At 45.6% G+C, this 13,982-nt stretch overlaps 2 protein-coding genes across 9 annotated transcripts in view; one reads left to right on the top strand and one right to left on the bottom strand.

The window, feature by feature from the left end:
- CELF5 (CUGBP Elav-like family member 5) overlaps positions 1-1,789 on the top strand; it is a 45,053-nt gene extending 43,264 nt beyond the window's left edge. For all 3 annotated transcript variants that reach the window (XM_064469826.1, XM_064469827.1, XM_064469825.1), the window contains one exon: positions 63-1,789. The gene's annotated coding sequence lies outside the window, so the exon portion shown is untranslated. The remainder of the gene's footprint in view (positions 1-62) is intronic.
- A 346-nt stretch (positions 1,790-2,135) lies between these two features.
- HSD11B1L (hydroxysteroid 11-beta dehydrogenase 1 like) lies at positions 2,136-13,964 on the bottom strand. Of its 6 annotated transcripts, XM_064469829.1 has the most exons (10): positions 13,648-13,964; positions 12,975-13,022; positions 12,704-12,785; positions 11,541-11,822; positions 10,231-10,361; positions 8,144-8,255; positions 6,786-6,877; positions 5,874-5,967; positions 4,848-5,013; positions 2,136-4,548 (listed from the first exon to the last, which is right to left on the bottom strand). In XM_064469829.1, exons 4-10 carry the CDS (start codon positions 11,623-11,625, stop codon positions 4,359-4,361), a joined length of 870 nt encoding a protein of 289 aa, XP_064325899.1. In that variant the 5' UTR covers positions 11,626-11,822; positions 12,704-12,785; positions 12,975-13,022; positions 13,648-13,964; the 3' UTR covers positions 2,136-4,358. The 6 variants fall into 6 exon arrangements, with proteins under 6 accessions (XP_064325899.1, XP_064325898.1, XP_064325902.1 ...); XM_064469828.1 differs by having other exon boundaries at positions 12,704-13,022; XM_064469832.1 differs by having other exon boundaries at positions 10,231-10,357; positions 12,704-13,022.
- Positions 13,965-13,982: the final 18 nt, after the last annotated feature.

Below are 13,982 nucleotides of genomic sequence, written 5' to 3'. Positions count from 1 at the left end.
CCAAGGTTTGCATAGCTGTCCTCCTAATCTCCAAATTCCCTCCCTCCTCCCTTTCTATTCAGGTGAAGGGGAAAGTCCAGAGGAAGAATTTCTGCTTCAGGCTGATTTACAGAGAGGCCAGTAAATTTATCAACTCTTTCGGCACCACCCTTTTCCTTCCTCTGCTCCCCATCTACCCACCTCATCCTCCTTCTGCCCTCCTCCCCCAAAAATGCAATTAAAGAGAAGGCTCAATATCTGCCCAGCAGGAAGATTCTTGCCACGATGGACATATTTGCTGCTAATGCGGTGCATAGCAAAGGGACCAGAAAACCAGCACCCCTGGGGACCCAAAGCTCTTCCTCTTGGGGTACGCCTGGAGTACATGGACCAAGAAAACCCACTGGTGTGTCTCTAGGTTACTACAGTAATGTATGGAAAATTAGCTCTGTCCCTCCTGCCCTGTCTCCTGGCCCTTTCATAGATAAATATAAATATATATATATATACAGTCTCTATTTTTTTTTAAAGTGGCTCACAGGACCAAACTTCTCCATTCAGAGACTGACTCCTTGCAAGAGGGATTGGAAGTGAAGGGTTTGCCTTCGCTTCTCAGCAAGCACTGCAGATAGGCCTGAACATTTTGAGAGGATGCTTGGCTGGACAGAGAGCGAGAGGGAGAGAAAGTGAGTGCATCTCTCTGCTCAATATTGGCAAGCAGCAAGGAGAAAGAGAACTACATACCTCCAGGATTAGGGCACAGCAGGTGCTCAGCTCGAGTCACTCATCCACTGACCTTAGCACCAGCCTGGTTAAGGATCTCAAGAGCTCTCAGTCTTATCTTTCCAAGGGCTTCTGCAGACAAAGCTCCTGGAATTTGGTGCCAAAGGCTATCCTGAGCACTCCTCCATTAGGCTGAAAGCACAGGAAACCAGTCCCTTTACCTACAGGAACTGTACTGCCTCCCCACACATGGCACAGATCCGTCTTTCATAGCTCTCCATAGTAATGGAGCATTTTCTTGATCAAAGCAAGAGAAGATGAGAGCGTGTGAGGAGATGCAATCTCCAGAACAGTGACAGAAGCCTCATGGTGGAAGTAAACTAACTGTGGTTAGCAGGCAGTTCTGATTCCCAGACAAAATGGGACATTTTCTACATCTGGATTTAGCAGGAAGACTCGCCTCTTACACATTCTGCAAAGCTTTTCCAAGCAGACAAAAGGCTAGTATGATGAAAGAGGGTTGCCATTCTGTTTTTTCCCCACCAACCCCCTCCAAGGGACCTATACATTCTGCAGCATATATAGATACAGCTATATACACATATACTTAAGCACAGAACGTAGTTCAGAGCTTGATTTAACAACGATCCCCTAGGGGTGGGGTGGGGTGGTGGGGTGCGGTGTGTCATACTGACAAGGCATATCCGGTTAACCGCTTGAAACAGTCTAAGTTTCTACCAAAATAAGGAAAGAAAAGCAAAAGCAACCAACCCCATAAACCTTCTGAATTATTAGTTTCAATATTCCAGAGTTTGATAAGGTACCAAGAACAGTCCCGTCTGTGTGTGTGCACGCGCGCGCTCAAACATGAACAGAGGGTTGGTGGCGAAAGGCGGCTGCGCTTGATACGGAAGTGAGCTATGGGGACTTTAGAGACCCTCAGCCAGGTCTCATCCTCCTCCAGTTTCCCTTTGTTCAGCTGTTTGTGGCTCAGTTAAGTACCTTCACATCTCCTCAACCACCCCTCTGTATCTGATGCTGAGAGTTTGAGATGGATGAAGCTGTACGAGTCTGTGTGTTTCTATAGTCCATGTTTACTTATTGTAAATACCATTTTTATACTTAACATCTATTATGTACGTGATTTGTATAATGTACTTTATTTCTGCTACAAGTAATTTCATGAAGTTTAAACTTAATCTAATTTTGAACAAAACAAAACAAAAAAAAAGACCAACAAATGCAAAATGGGAAAAAAAAAAAAGGACTTTGGAACTTCTAGGGCAACTTGGTTTAAAACAATCATTTACACTTTCTTCCATCACAGTTACTGATGTGACTGTACGATGTTACAGGTGCGCTACAAGCTTCGTCAATGTAAAATTCCTCTCTGGTCAAAAAAAAATCTTAAATTTATTTAATAAAAGTTTTACTTGCTAAGTAACTGGGGTTTTACTTCATGTATTAGTTGCAGCTGCTTTTAGATAATGCCTGCATTTGAAGACACTCGCCAAAGGCCTGGGGCGAGGAAAGTCTGCTTCCATTTAGCAAATCATCTGTGCAGTCAGTTAAAAAGCATTTCACAGGGGGAGGTATGACAGCGCCTAAGTCCTACAGAATACAGCCCTGCCTTACTCTGACCACCACACAGCGTCCCTGTGTCTCTAAGAAGGCCATCTGTGGATTTTTGTTCCAGTCTTCGGCATACGATCCCCAAAATGCACGTTTGTTAGATAGCCCAGTGGCAACAAATTGGGGTCAGCAGCCAAGCCCCAGCAGAGCGAAACACAAACCAGTCACAGCTCTTGTGTGCAGATTCCAGATGTTGTTTAAGAACGCCTGTGTACTCTGCTCACACCCGAGAGAACAAAACTGGTTCTCTCAACAGCACCTTGACGGAAATCAATCAGTCGAGAGCCAGAGCCCAGCCCATCTGGCGCTACACACAGAACGAGGTAAAGGGAAAGCAAATGCGCAGGCTCCTCATCTCTACCCTGACACTGAGGAACATGCTTGGGGTTGGTAGAGAAGCAACTCCATTTGCTATGCCCATTGGTCAGCCTGCCCTTCTATAAAAGCACCAGTTTCCCTGGGCTTTTCTTCTGCCTTGAAACCCCTGTCTAATGGTGCTGGAGAAAAGCAGAGTATGAGCAGAGAATGAAAATTAGGCCTACCTGAACTTTTGATGCCTTCTTGCCCCCGCACCAACACAACTCTGCAGTGATTAAGCCAAGGTGTATACTGCAAACTGTCATGAGAAGCAAGCAGGTGTGTGTTTTAGAAGGGGTGCGTTCAAACTCCAGAGTTTGTGAATTGTGATGAGTTCTTATTGCCACGCAGCTCCATAGAAAGCTTTGTCATGTCAAAATCCAGCCAATGGCAAGGAGAGAGGCAGGAAAACGCTCAGCTAGCGCTGAATAAAATGTACTTGCGACTAAAAGTGCCACACAGCATTCCCAGTAACAAGAATAAGAAATCCAGCTGCAGTGACATCTCTTGCAGGCACATATATTTTTATATTTAGCTCAGAACAATAGTGCACTTAGTCTAGCACCTAGCTGTCAACAGAGCGAAGGGGGGGCGTGGAGTGACCCTTTACCAGGAAGCTACCTCTCACTGGCTAGAATTTACCCCTTAACTTGCTTCTCTTCTCGCCTTGGAGAAGACCAGCTACGACTAATGAAAGATTGCGATTGGCAAGGGTCTGCACACTCCATTTTAGTTCTGTATCCCCTAGATAAGCCTGGGTTTTAAGCAATACCTGACTGATCCAATAAATTCCAAAGCTGTCAACCAGTTTCTACAAAATGTTCAGCTTTCAAAGCTACTTAGAGTTCCTGGATTCATGCACTGTGGACAGGAACAAAACACAAAATAACCATCCTCTCAGCCACCAAGGAGCCCACATAGGATCTTTTACTCCAGCCCAGGAGGATTCAAGCAGAAACTGCTTTTTCCTAGCAGCTAGAACTTACAAGCCATGACACATCCATAGGAATAACATGTTAAGGCATGCATGTTCTTTCTCTGCATTCTTTCTCCTGTTCAGTGCAGGAGCCTTGCACCCAACGAGGCATTTACAGCAAGGAAGAACTGATTTAATAGGTCCTGTGCAGTCACCAAACATCTACCCTCAGGCCTGTGCTCACAGAAGCCAGGTCAGTAGCCTTCCTTCACAGAGGAAGCATCAACATGTAACACCGACACATTAAACAAATTAGTTTAATTAAAATAGCGATTAAAATTCTATTAATAGGAAGCATCCACAAACCCATGAAGCAGTGGAACAGGATGTCCCAGGAATGGACAGACATTCCAGGACATCATGAATGGACAGAGGTTAAAGCTGGAGCTGAGGGAAGACTGGGGTCAGTAAAAGTGGACAGATGAGGCTGAAGAAAGAGAGATGGGTGGAGGGCCAAAACAGAGTGAGCAGCGGGAAAGATCTCTGACTGACAGGTAGAAATGTCAGAACTGTGGCTGAAGCAGGATGAGCGGGAGACCAAGAGTCTTATGAAAAAACCTAAGGGTACTTTGCCACCACTGCTGCCCTGCTCCCGCTTGACACCAATGGTTGAATGAGATGCTTGGTGGGACAGGGGGAATGTGATTAGAAGGGATATAGGATGGCAGAAGAGACTGAGACTGGGCATCCCTTAAAGACTGCTGTAGTTATAGTAACTCCGTAAAACCTGGTCGCGGTCACAGGGGAACAAAACCCAGAGGTAGCATACGTGCCGCAGCCACCATGGGTAGAAAACCTCCTGCACCTGTGTGGCACCCCCCGAGATGATGGCGAGTGCAGCTTCAGGAGCAGGAGAAGCAGTAAGGTGCAGCACTTTGCCCCTGGAAGGAAACAGTGAAAGGATCACTCAAAGCCTGTCAATCCTTGGTGTGGTTTTAACTGTGCAACTTACTACCACAGGGTTCCGCATGCTCATGTTCCATGCTGAGGTGGACGTGCACAACCCCCATGATGTACCCAAGCAGATGCGCTCTTCCCATTAGTTTTCTTGCACATCCAAACAGATGCACACACCGTCTTAAACACAGTTGTCATGCATTTTTTGCATGCTTTCAAGAAGAGACGTGTTCCTGCAGACACATTCCCTCCCAGACTCCTACATCCTCCTCCAAATACACACCTGATATTCTCTAATGCTGTATCAGTATCAATCAGGCCCAGGATGCAGAGTGTGATAGAGATGTTTCTCTTCTGCATGACAAGTTCATGGCGCAGTGAGCTGAAGAATCCATCCAGGGCAAACTTGGTGGCAGAATAAGAAGTGGTAAAAGGAGTGGGTATCTTCCCTGGAAAGGAAAAGGAGAGAGTGGAAAACACCAGGAAAGTGGCTGTAAGGCGAATGGTGCATGGGGAGGGAATCCAGGGAAAGACAGCAGCTCTGCCATCCTGCATCAACCCATGTTCTGTTCAGGTGAGTTTCCCTCTATTTCTAATCACACATGGGCGCTTAGAAAATAATACCACTTTGTGTGAGCACATCCTAGCACAAGAGCCACCACATATGTGGATAAGGGGAGGAAATTTCTTTTAACTTACACAGTTCACACTCTGGGCTAAAAAGCCTACTGTGATGGTCTACCTGCAGCCTTCCTCTCCCCCATTGCATACAAACACATGGACTGGGTCACATGCTGGTACATCTGGCCATGATGTTTCCCTGACACCAAGGCACGTTACATCTCAAGGCAGGGATGAGCCATAGTCTGAACTTGTGTATGGTGATGCTGCTCCCCTGAGCACACACCAAAGACTTTATCCTGCCTTTCCATCCCATACAGTAGGTCCAGCTACTCAGCAGCCTGCTATTCAGGCTGGCCAAAGCCAGCAGGCCTTAGAGTGGCAGGATGGTCTTAATACTGTGTCAGAAATGCAGGAGAGATGGGCCTGGCTGTGAGGGGACAGGAGCCAAACAAATAGATCTGGGTACATGGTGAGTGAAGAGCAAAATTCCAAGGGAATGCAAAATGGTGCAACACAGAGAAGGTCTTCCAGAAAACAAGGCCAGCCAGCCACCATCCTTCTTGCTACTATAAAAAAACACATCTTGAAAACATGTGTTGAGGGGTTAAAGGCCACAGAGAAACATGACGTGCTGGGAACCATTGTTTCCACAAGGCCAGCACTTATGCCAGTTAAGGACACTAACCTATGAGGGAAGAAACAACGACCAGAGAGCCTTTATCCCTCTCTAGGGTGGGAAGAGCTGCTGTTGTGAGTGCCACGTAACTGAAGAAATTCACCTGGAATGATAAAAGTAGACATGGAAGAGGCAAGAGGGTTTGGAGGGAAGGTCAGCATGAGCCAGAAAGCCAACACAGTGGTCAGAAATGGGAAGGAGCATGACTTGGATTTGCTTTTTCAAACATCAGGCAAAAAGAATCATCTTTCCGAAGATGGGGACAAACATTGCATCCACGAGTCTTTCAGATTTCAGAAAACGCTATGGAGAAGAGTCAGAGCAAAGGTTTTTCCTGGGCTTTAGCATACAGATTTCTTGATAAGAGACAATTAGCTGTCCCTGATTTCTCTATATACCGTTCTTTACTCTGTAATCCCTATCCAGCAACAAGGACACCAGTAGTGTCTCACTTTGCTTTCTATTGGAAAACTGAATCTGTAAGCAGAGACTTAAAGAGCAAACACCATTTCAAACAACCTTACTGTGTTCTGCAATGACATGTGCACTTGCTGTAGATTAGTAGGAAATGCTTGCTCCTCACCTGTTGGCCTTCCTGAACTAGACGTACATTGCACAACTGCCTGTAACTACCCATCAATCCCTAACAGTCCTGGGCTAATGGGAGTTAAGAAGGACAGAAGGAAGGAGAGAAGTGAAGTTCTTCCGACATTCCTCTGCACACATATACAACAACTGAGCAAAACACCTGTCCAGTAACAAAGCCTCCAAACAGTTTGACTTGAAACACGAATGAATTAAAAGGTTTGTTCTCAACCACTGCCATAGACTTGAATTTGCCTTTGTACTTCCCAAAGCTGTCCCAGGAAAAGCCAGACTCTCCCAATTCAAGATGAGCTCTTCCTGCTGAGAAAACCTCACCTGCATAAGCCAGCGAGTGTATTCCACATCTCCATCCCACATCTGGAAACGGGTCATGCCAATGTGGTTCAACACCACGTAATCCAGTCCCCCTGTGGACAGGAGAAAAAGGAATCACAGGGACCATCCCCTAACTAGTAACCAAGGAACTCAGAAATGCCAGCAGGTGGGCTGAACCAACCAGTTGCTCCCTCAGGAGGTTAGAAAGATGAAGGTATGTGAAATATGTCCATCTGGGAGCTGGTTCGCCTGTTCCTCAAGGGTAGAATTGGAAGGAAAGCTGCTGTTCTTTGACCGCAGCTCTCCAAAATGATGTTTCAGGGTAATGCAGACTTGGAACTTAGTTCTGGTGGTACACTCTATTTTCAAAGTTATAAGTATACAAATTTGTAAAAGAAAAATTACAATTGGTATGGGAATGTGTCAACAAAGACAGAAAAAGGTTTAAAAAAAAGGTATGAATTGATGGCAGCTGGACCAGCAGGTCATCCAGATCACAGCACACTTATACAGTTTCTTAAGACAACCACATCAGGAAAAACAAGGACATAATGAAATTATTAAGACAAATAATGGACAACAGAATAGTGAGTATAATAGAAAATGATGACTAATGACAGTCTGATCCAAATGAGACCAGATGGAGAGGCAAAAGATCGTAATCACTCAACTCCTACAGGGCACAAAAGATGATCAAAAAGCAGCAAATGGTCACCAACCAAGAACCCAGAAGACACGATGAGGACTCAGCAGTGGGCATCCCTTGTCCTTTGTATCACCACAGGTAACACAGGTAAGGTTGGCCAAGGTACTTGGTCACACACATCTTGTTGCTTGTGAGTACTACAGAATGAGTGAATGCGAATGCATGAGATTGGGAGTAGTGTGAATCAGTTCTGGTTAAAATAAGACCATCTTCCCCTTCTATACAGTCTTGGACTGAGCTTTGCTACGTGGTTGGGTCACTTCTTTCAGACCACTCAGTTTCTGTCTCTCTCAACACATGGCACTATGTTCAGGGTTGGGTTTGTGCAGCTGGTACGTGCTCACGTATGGCAAATGCATGTACATGTGGTACCCTGTGACAGGTGAGGTACTGCAGCTGTTGCTGTGTGGTGTTAGTGAAGTACTGCAAGCAAGTACTTTCTGCATACTCTTCTCCTCTCGCAAAAGACGCCCTCCCTGTGAAAGGCAGCTAATAAGATGGCCGCATCCAGATTGGTGTTTAGAAACCCCACACCCTCCTGTCCTAAACATCGCCCTCAGTAAGGAACATGGTGAAACTGAAGAGGAAGCTTCCAGTAGGAATGAGAACTGACTATATACCTGAAAGCCAACAAGATGCCCAAGATACTTACCCAGCTTTTGAACAGCAAACTGAACCACCTTTTCAGGCTCTGAAGGGGAAGACATATCTGCAGGGATATAAAATATTTTCTTTGCTCCAAGGGTCAGGCATTTCTCCACCACCTTGAAAAAGAACACACCCCCGAAGATTAAACGATATGGAGTGAGGAGGAAAGAACGGAAATAAGGGCCCTGTAAGGCACTGTTTTTTCCCCATACTACAGTCACTGAGAATCAATTCTGGACAAAGACACACTTTAATTTTAAATCTACTGCTATTCAGCCCATTTTGCACCCATTCAGCTCATTTTGCACCCAGGCTTTGTTTAACCAGACAGATAAATAGGGGTAACTTTTAGCAGGATGCAGAGTCAATCTACCTTGGAAAAGGATCAAGATTCATCCGAAAAAGAGTTTTATTCAGGAAAATCTTCTGAAATAAAGGTTATGCTTTACATTAAGTTCTTTTTTTATTCCAAAATACCTGGTAAGGCTCTAGCAGTATTCATCTTTCATAGTTTCTTTGCTGTGTTGAGTATGTGAAGGTGCCCAGTAATGATACGCAGTTTAGCTATTTGCTGAAATAACACTTTTCAGGCATTAGGAACTATTCTTATGCTCACCACCCCCGACTCCCCTTTTGTGCAATTTCATAGCGGAGAACTTTCACCTACCCCCACCGCTTAAGAGACACCTTGGCCAGCAGGACGAGGGAGGTGACTGTGCCTCTCTACTCTGGTAAGACCCCACCTGGAGTCCTGTGTCCAGCTCTGGGGCCCTCAACACAAGGACATGGAATTGTTGGGAGTGGGGCCAGAGGGGCCACAAAAATGATCCGAGGGCTGGAGCCCCTCTGCTGCGAGCACAGGCTGGGAGAGCTGGGGTTGTTCAGCTGGAGAAGGGAAGGCTGTGGGGAGACCTTATTGCGGCCTCCCAGTACTTAAAGGGGGGCTGTGGGAAGGATGGGGACAACCTCTTTAGCAAGGCCTGCTGTGACAGGCCAAGGGGTGATGGTTTTAAACTAAGGGAGGGTAGATTTAGACTGGATATAAGGAATAAATTTTTTACAGTGAGGGTGGTGAAACACTGGAACAGGTTGCCCAGAGAGGTTGTGGATGCCCCATCCCTAGAAACATTCAAGGTCAGGCTGGATGGGGCTCCGAGCAACCTGATCTAGTTGAAGATGTCCCTGCCCACAGTGGGGCAGGATGGACTGGATGACCTCTAAAGGTCCCTTCCAACTCAAACCATTCTATTGATTCTATGATTCTCTAAATATTGTCCCATTTTATAAACTACAGATAAAGGAGTCTCATCTATTCGAGCTGATCAAAAATTATTTAACTTACAAAACGGAGGGAGTCTTTAACAAAATAGCTACAAATAGAACGGTTTGGACTCTGAAAAGCTGCACGATACCACAAAGGAATTGTAGTTCATAGAATCATAGATTATCTCGAGTTGGAAGGGATCCATATGGATCATCAAGTCCAACTCCCTGCTCCTTGCAGGATGACCTAAAACTAAACAATATGACTAAGAGCATCATCCAGATGCTCCTTGAACTCTGACAGGCTTGGTGCTATGACCACTTCTCCCTGGGGAGCCTGTTCCAGTGACTGACCACCCTCTCAGTGAAGAGAGTTTTCCTGATGTCCAATCTGAACTTCCCCTGACACAGCTTCATACCATTTCCTTGTGTAAATGTGCAGGCAGTAAAAAGTTCAGGCAGTGTTGTATACGCATCTTCCTGCACAGGCCAAGCTCCCTTCTGGGTTACTGCCTTCTGGTAAGAAAAACCGGGCATATTGCAGCAGGCACTGGTGTACAGCAACACAAAGAGCCCAGGATCCAGGAGATCGGTCTCAGAGAAGAATGGCACAGGACACTGCCAGTGAATCAGGCTCAAAACAGGTCACTGGCATGTTCCATCTTTCTACATAAGTGGAAAGAATTTTGAAAGTATGCTGGTTTTGCTCAACAACAGTTCTGAAGGAAAATATATCATGCTGACAACTAATTTGTTGCTGGTGGTGGTTTTCTCGTTTGGTAAAAGTCCAAATCTCTTATGTCTTCCCTCATACAAGGAAGTTCTTACCTTCTGCAGCACAGCTTCCCTCCTAGCGGTCAAAACAATTTCAGCACCAAATCTGGCATAATGATATGCCATCTGCTCTCCAATCCCAGCACTGGCTCCAGTCAAGAGAACGCGGGCACCAGACAAGCTTTCTTATTTATGGGAAACAGAATAAAAGATATAGAAGTGAAGGAAGCAGCAGAGGAGCTGCCCTTAACTACTGTCAGAGCTCTAACGTAGAAAGGTGTGTTTAAGTGCTCGAAAGTCTTGATGCTTCTCCAACACTAGAAGAGGCAGGACTGACCTGAAGAAGTCATGAGATGAACAATACCCTCCAATTCTTGCTAGACTGAAAATAATAAAATATCACCTAATCTTTGAAGAACAAGCTATTTTTCATGTCAAGTAGCCAGCCATATTGATCTGCTTTGGCCTGGGTCACAGGAAAGCTTGACTACCTCAACAAGATCCAGCACGCGGCAGTCAGCTTGGCTTAGCTCCACTAACATGCAACAGCCAGTTCCCTCCTCCATGCTGACAACCCCCAGGTTCATACTTCAGTCACGGAGCAGAAGGCTCAGTCTTTACTCAGACAGCATGCTAGAAACCAAACAGCCAAGCCTTGCTTCACCGTTCCCAGCCCTCCTAACTAGCTCAGCATTCTTCCATGGAGTTAGATAACAGATAAAAGTGTGCAGCCAGCATGGCTCAGTTGCCATGGAACAACCCCCAGGCCCAACTGCCCAAAAGATGCGTTGTTTTATTACTGTGTGTCTGTTGTGGACATTATGCCTAGGCTATCCCTGCCAGGGAATAATGATACGGTTATGCAAGCTAGCTGCGTCACATGCCCATTGCCTGGGTTCCTAGCCCAATATCTTTCAAGGATGAAGTTGGTTTTCACATTATAAAAAGCCCTACAACATAAAACAGGGTCTGGGCATCCTGCCTTCTGCGTATTATTTATTCTTTGCCATCACCTGGGAGACATGTCGGCCCTCTTGTGCTGGGCACTGCACGTCTATAGAGATGGTTCTTGACCCCAAGGAGTTTGCAGTCAAAACAAAAAGAGAAAGGCAGTGGCAAAGTACACGTAATTTTTTCCCCACACAGACAGCAGGATCCCTTGTAAATGCTGTCAGACCATTTTTTTTTCTTCCTCTTTGTTTCAAGCTTCTCTCTATTTCTGGGGATGAAGCATTGCTTTGAGGCCACAGACTCTGGTAAGACTATGGGCAGGAATGAGACCACCAGTCAGAGTTTGGAAATTCAATCTCTTTTCTTACACGACTCATGTTCCAGTTTAGAATGACCCCCCCGGGTGAGCCTACCTGGGTTAAAAGAGTCTTTCCAGAAGAAAACTAGGACCCCAGCTATGATCCCTGTAGCACAAAGCACTTTTCCAACTGGCTTCATATCTCTCCAAGTTGTGAAGAACAAAATGAAGTCATGAAGCTGAGCACTCCAGCCAAAATACTGTAATCTTCCTCTGGTGCTGGAAGCCAAGCTGCAAGAGGCATGTACCGTCCTTTTCTGTCCTGCATATAAGGGAGGCTCTGTGTAGAACTAAGACTCCACCTGAGAAGTCTCTCCACTGGGAGCCAAGAAGTCACCTTTGTCAAGAATGAAAGATAGGGAGGACATGGACAATCAACATTTTGATAATAAGCTGCAAAAAAGTTGCTGTTTCCCTGTTGAAGGGAGGGAACACCACAGCCCTGTGATTGGTTTGCATTTGCCCAAGAAAGGTTAGGGCTTGGCTGTGCCAAGCAGTGTAACTCCCTGTTCAGAGGAAGTAGCCTCAGCAGGATGAAAAATATAAAGCTGCAGGCCTGAAGACAATGAAATCTCCTCTTGTACGAGAGGAAGGGATCCAAAGAGGGCAGAAAACAAGTCTGGACAAAGCTCAAGAAATTATCTCATCTATCTTCCTGCCTTGCTCAACTACTGTTTTCTGAGCCTTTCATTTGCTCCACAGCAGCTGGTCTGACATTCAGTCTGTCTTAAATGAACTGAACTGACCAGGGGAATTATTTTTAAAATGTCTATTCCTAATGGAACACTCCACAGAAACTTGTGGAGTCAGCACCAATTTGTCATTTAAACCATGACTTGAAAGTCTAATTTTACAGTAAAAGCCTTCTGCATTTTGTATTGCTGCATTCTATTTCAGATTCTCACATATGTATTTGATGTAAAAATACATCAAATCTAAAAAGCAAAAATAATTAAATTATCTCTTTTACAAAATAATGTATTATCTGCAGCTGTTGACAAAAATTTAAAACAGATACGAAATCGTGCTGACAAAATACGTTTAGATGTGCTTTTCTATGCTTTGGGAATTATACTTGCCTGCCATATGTAAAATGGCGTACAAGGCAGGGAAAAAGGTGAGGGATTTATTTCTGTACTTCTTCTTTAGAACTTCTCCTGCTAAAGGAAAATTCAAAACTTAAGTCAGTATCGAATCTTACTAATAGTATTCACTTACCAAGCTAAGCATCAGTAGCCAGTATTATTCCTCTGTATTTTCTGAGTTTTTCTGTCTTCACAAATTCTTTAGTCGTCAGAAGCTGTTAGATAGTGAATATAGGAGGAATTAAAAAAAGAAATTTTGCAGTAGTTCCAGAAGCCGTCTTGTGCAAAATTCACTGTGTCAACTCCCACAGTTCTGCAAACATGTTTAAAGGTAGCTTTTCTGGGGGCACAGCATATCAGGATATGGCTAATACTTAGTGAGATAACGAAATTAACAGTCTTACTCAGGATACAGAGATGATCACGGACAGAAGCCTTCGTAGGGTTGGGGACTGGTGAAGATAAAAGGGGAAAACGGGAACAACCGTGAACTTCAGTAGTTGGAAGGTTCTGAGATAATACAGTAATGTTCTTGAAGTTGAGAAGTTAGTGGGTGAATTTGTAACTCAAGGGGTTTAAGTTACAAGCATAATCCGATTTGACAATGCAACGCACATTTTCTATTTCTATTCATTGTATCTATTTCTACTCCACTATTACAAGCAAGGGATCCATGTCGGATCCGCATCAGTAGTTCAGGCTATCTAATATTTGCTTAAAGGTGGATAAAACAGCCAATATGTTCTGTTTTGAATCCGTCCGGGTTTTCTTAGGATTAACAAAAAAAGCAGTAAACAGATGCTTGCCCTGAGAGTTGCAACGGTTTCAAACACGGCAGGCACCCACAGCCGGAGCTGACCTCGTTTTGGCCAAATTTTATGTAAACATGTACAAAGACTGAAAGGCAATGAGCTCTTTTAATTTAAAAAAAAAAAAAAAAAAAAGAGAGAGAGAGAGAAATAAAAGAAAGAGACAAAGAGAATGCATCTGATTCTAAGAAAAGATCTTTCACTGGCAGCTCCCGCAGCCCTCTGAACTGCGCTCGCGGCCGGTAACGCCGACCGCCCGAAGCTGTACCTCAGGATCACCGGCGCCTCCTCCTGCACGAGGCAGAGGGCAAGAAGCGGGCAGAGCTGGCAGGATGAAGCCTTTTCGGGAGCACCGGGGCTTAAGCCCCGGCCGGGCCGCCGTCGAGATGCGGAGAGCAGCCACGCACCGGCTGCGAAGGGACGCGGCGCCAAATACCGGTGACGGGGGCGTTACCGCAAGAAGCGGGGGGGGGGGGGGGGGGGCGCGCCCTGAGGGCTCGAGAGCCGCTCTCGTCGCGGAGGGTTCACCGCGGAGAGGCACGCGAGGCTGCCGCGCGCGGCCGGGCCGGGCCCCCAGAGCCCCGCCCGCGCGCGCGCCTGGCC

This window comes from Phalacrocorax carbo, chromosome 19 (assembly GCF_963921805.1).
Source record: "Phalacrocorax carbo chromosome 19, bPhaCar2.1, whole genome shotgun sequence".
NCBI lineage: Eukaryota > Metazoa > Chordata > Aves > Suliformes > Phalacrocoracidae > Phalacrocorax > Phalacrocorax carbo.
Note: the sequence above shows the minus strand (reverse complement) of the source record. Positions and strands in the feature narration are given on the sequence as shown.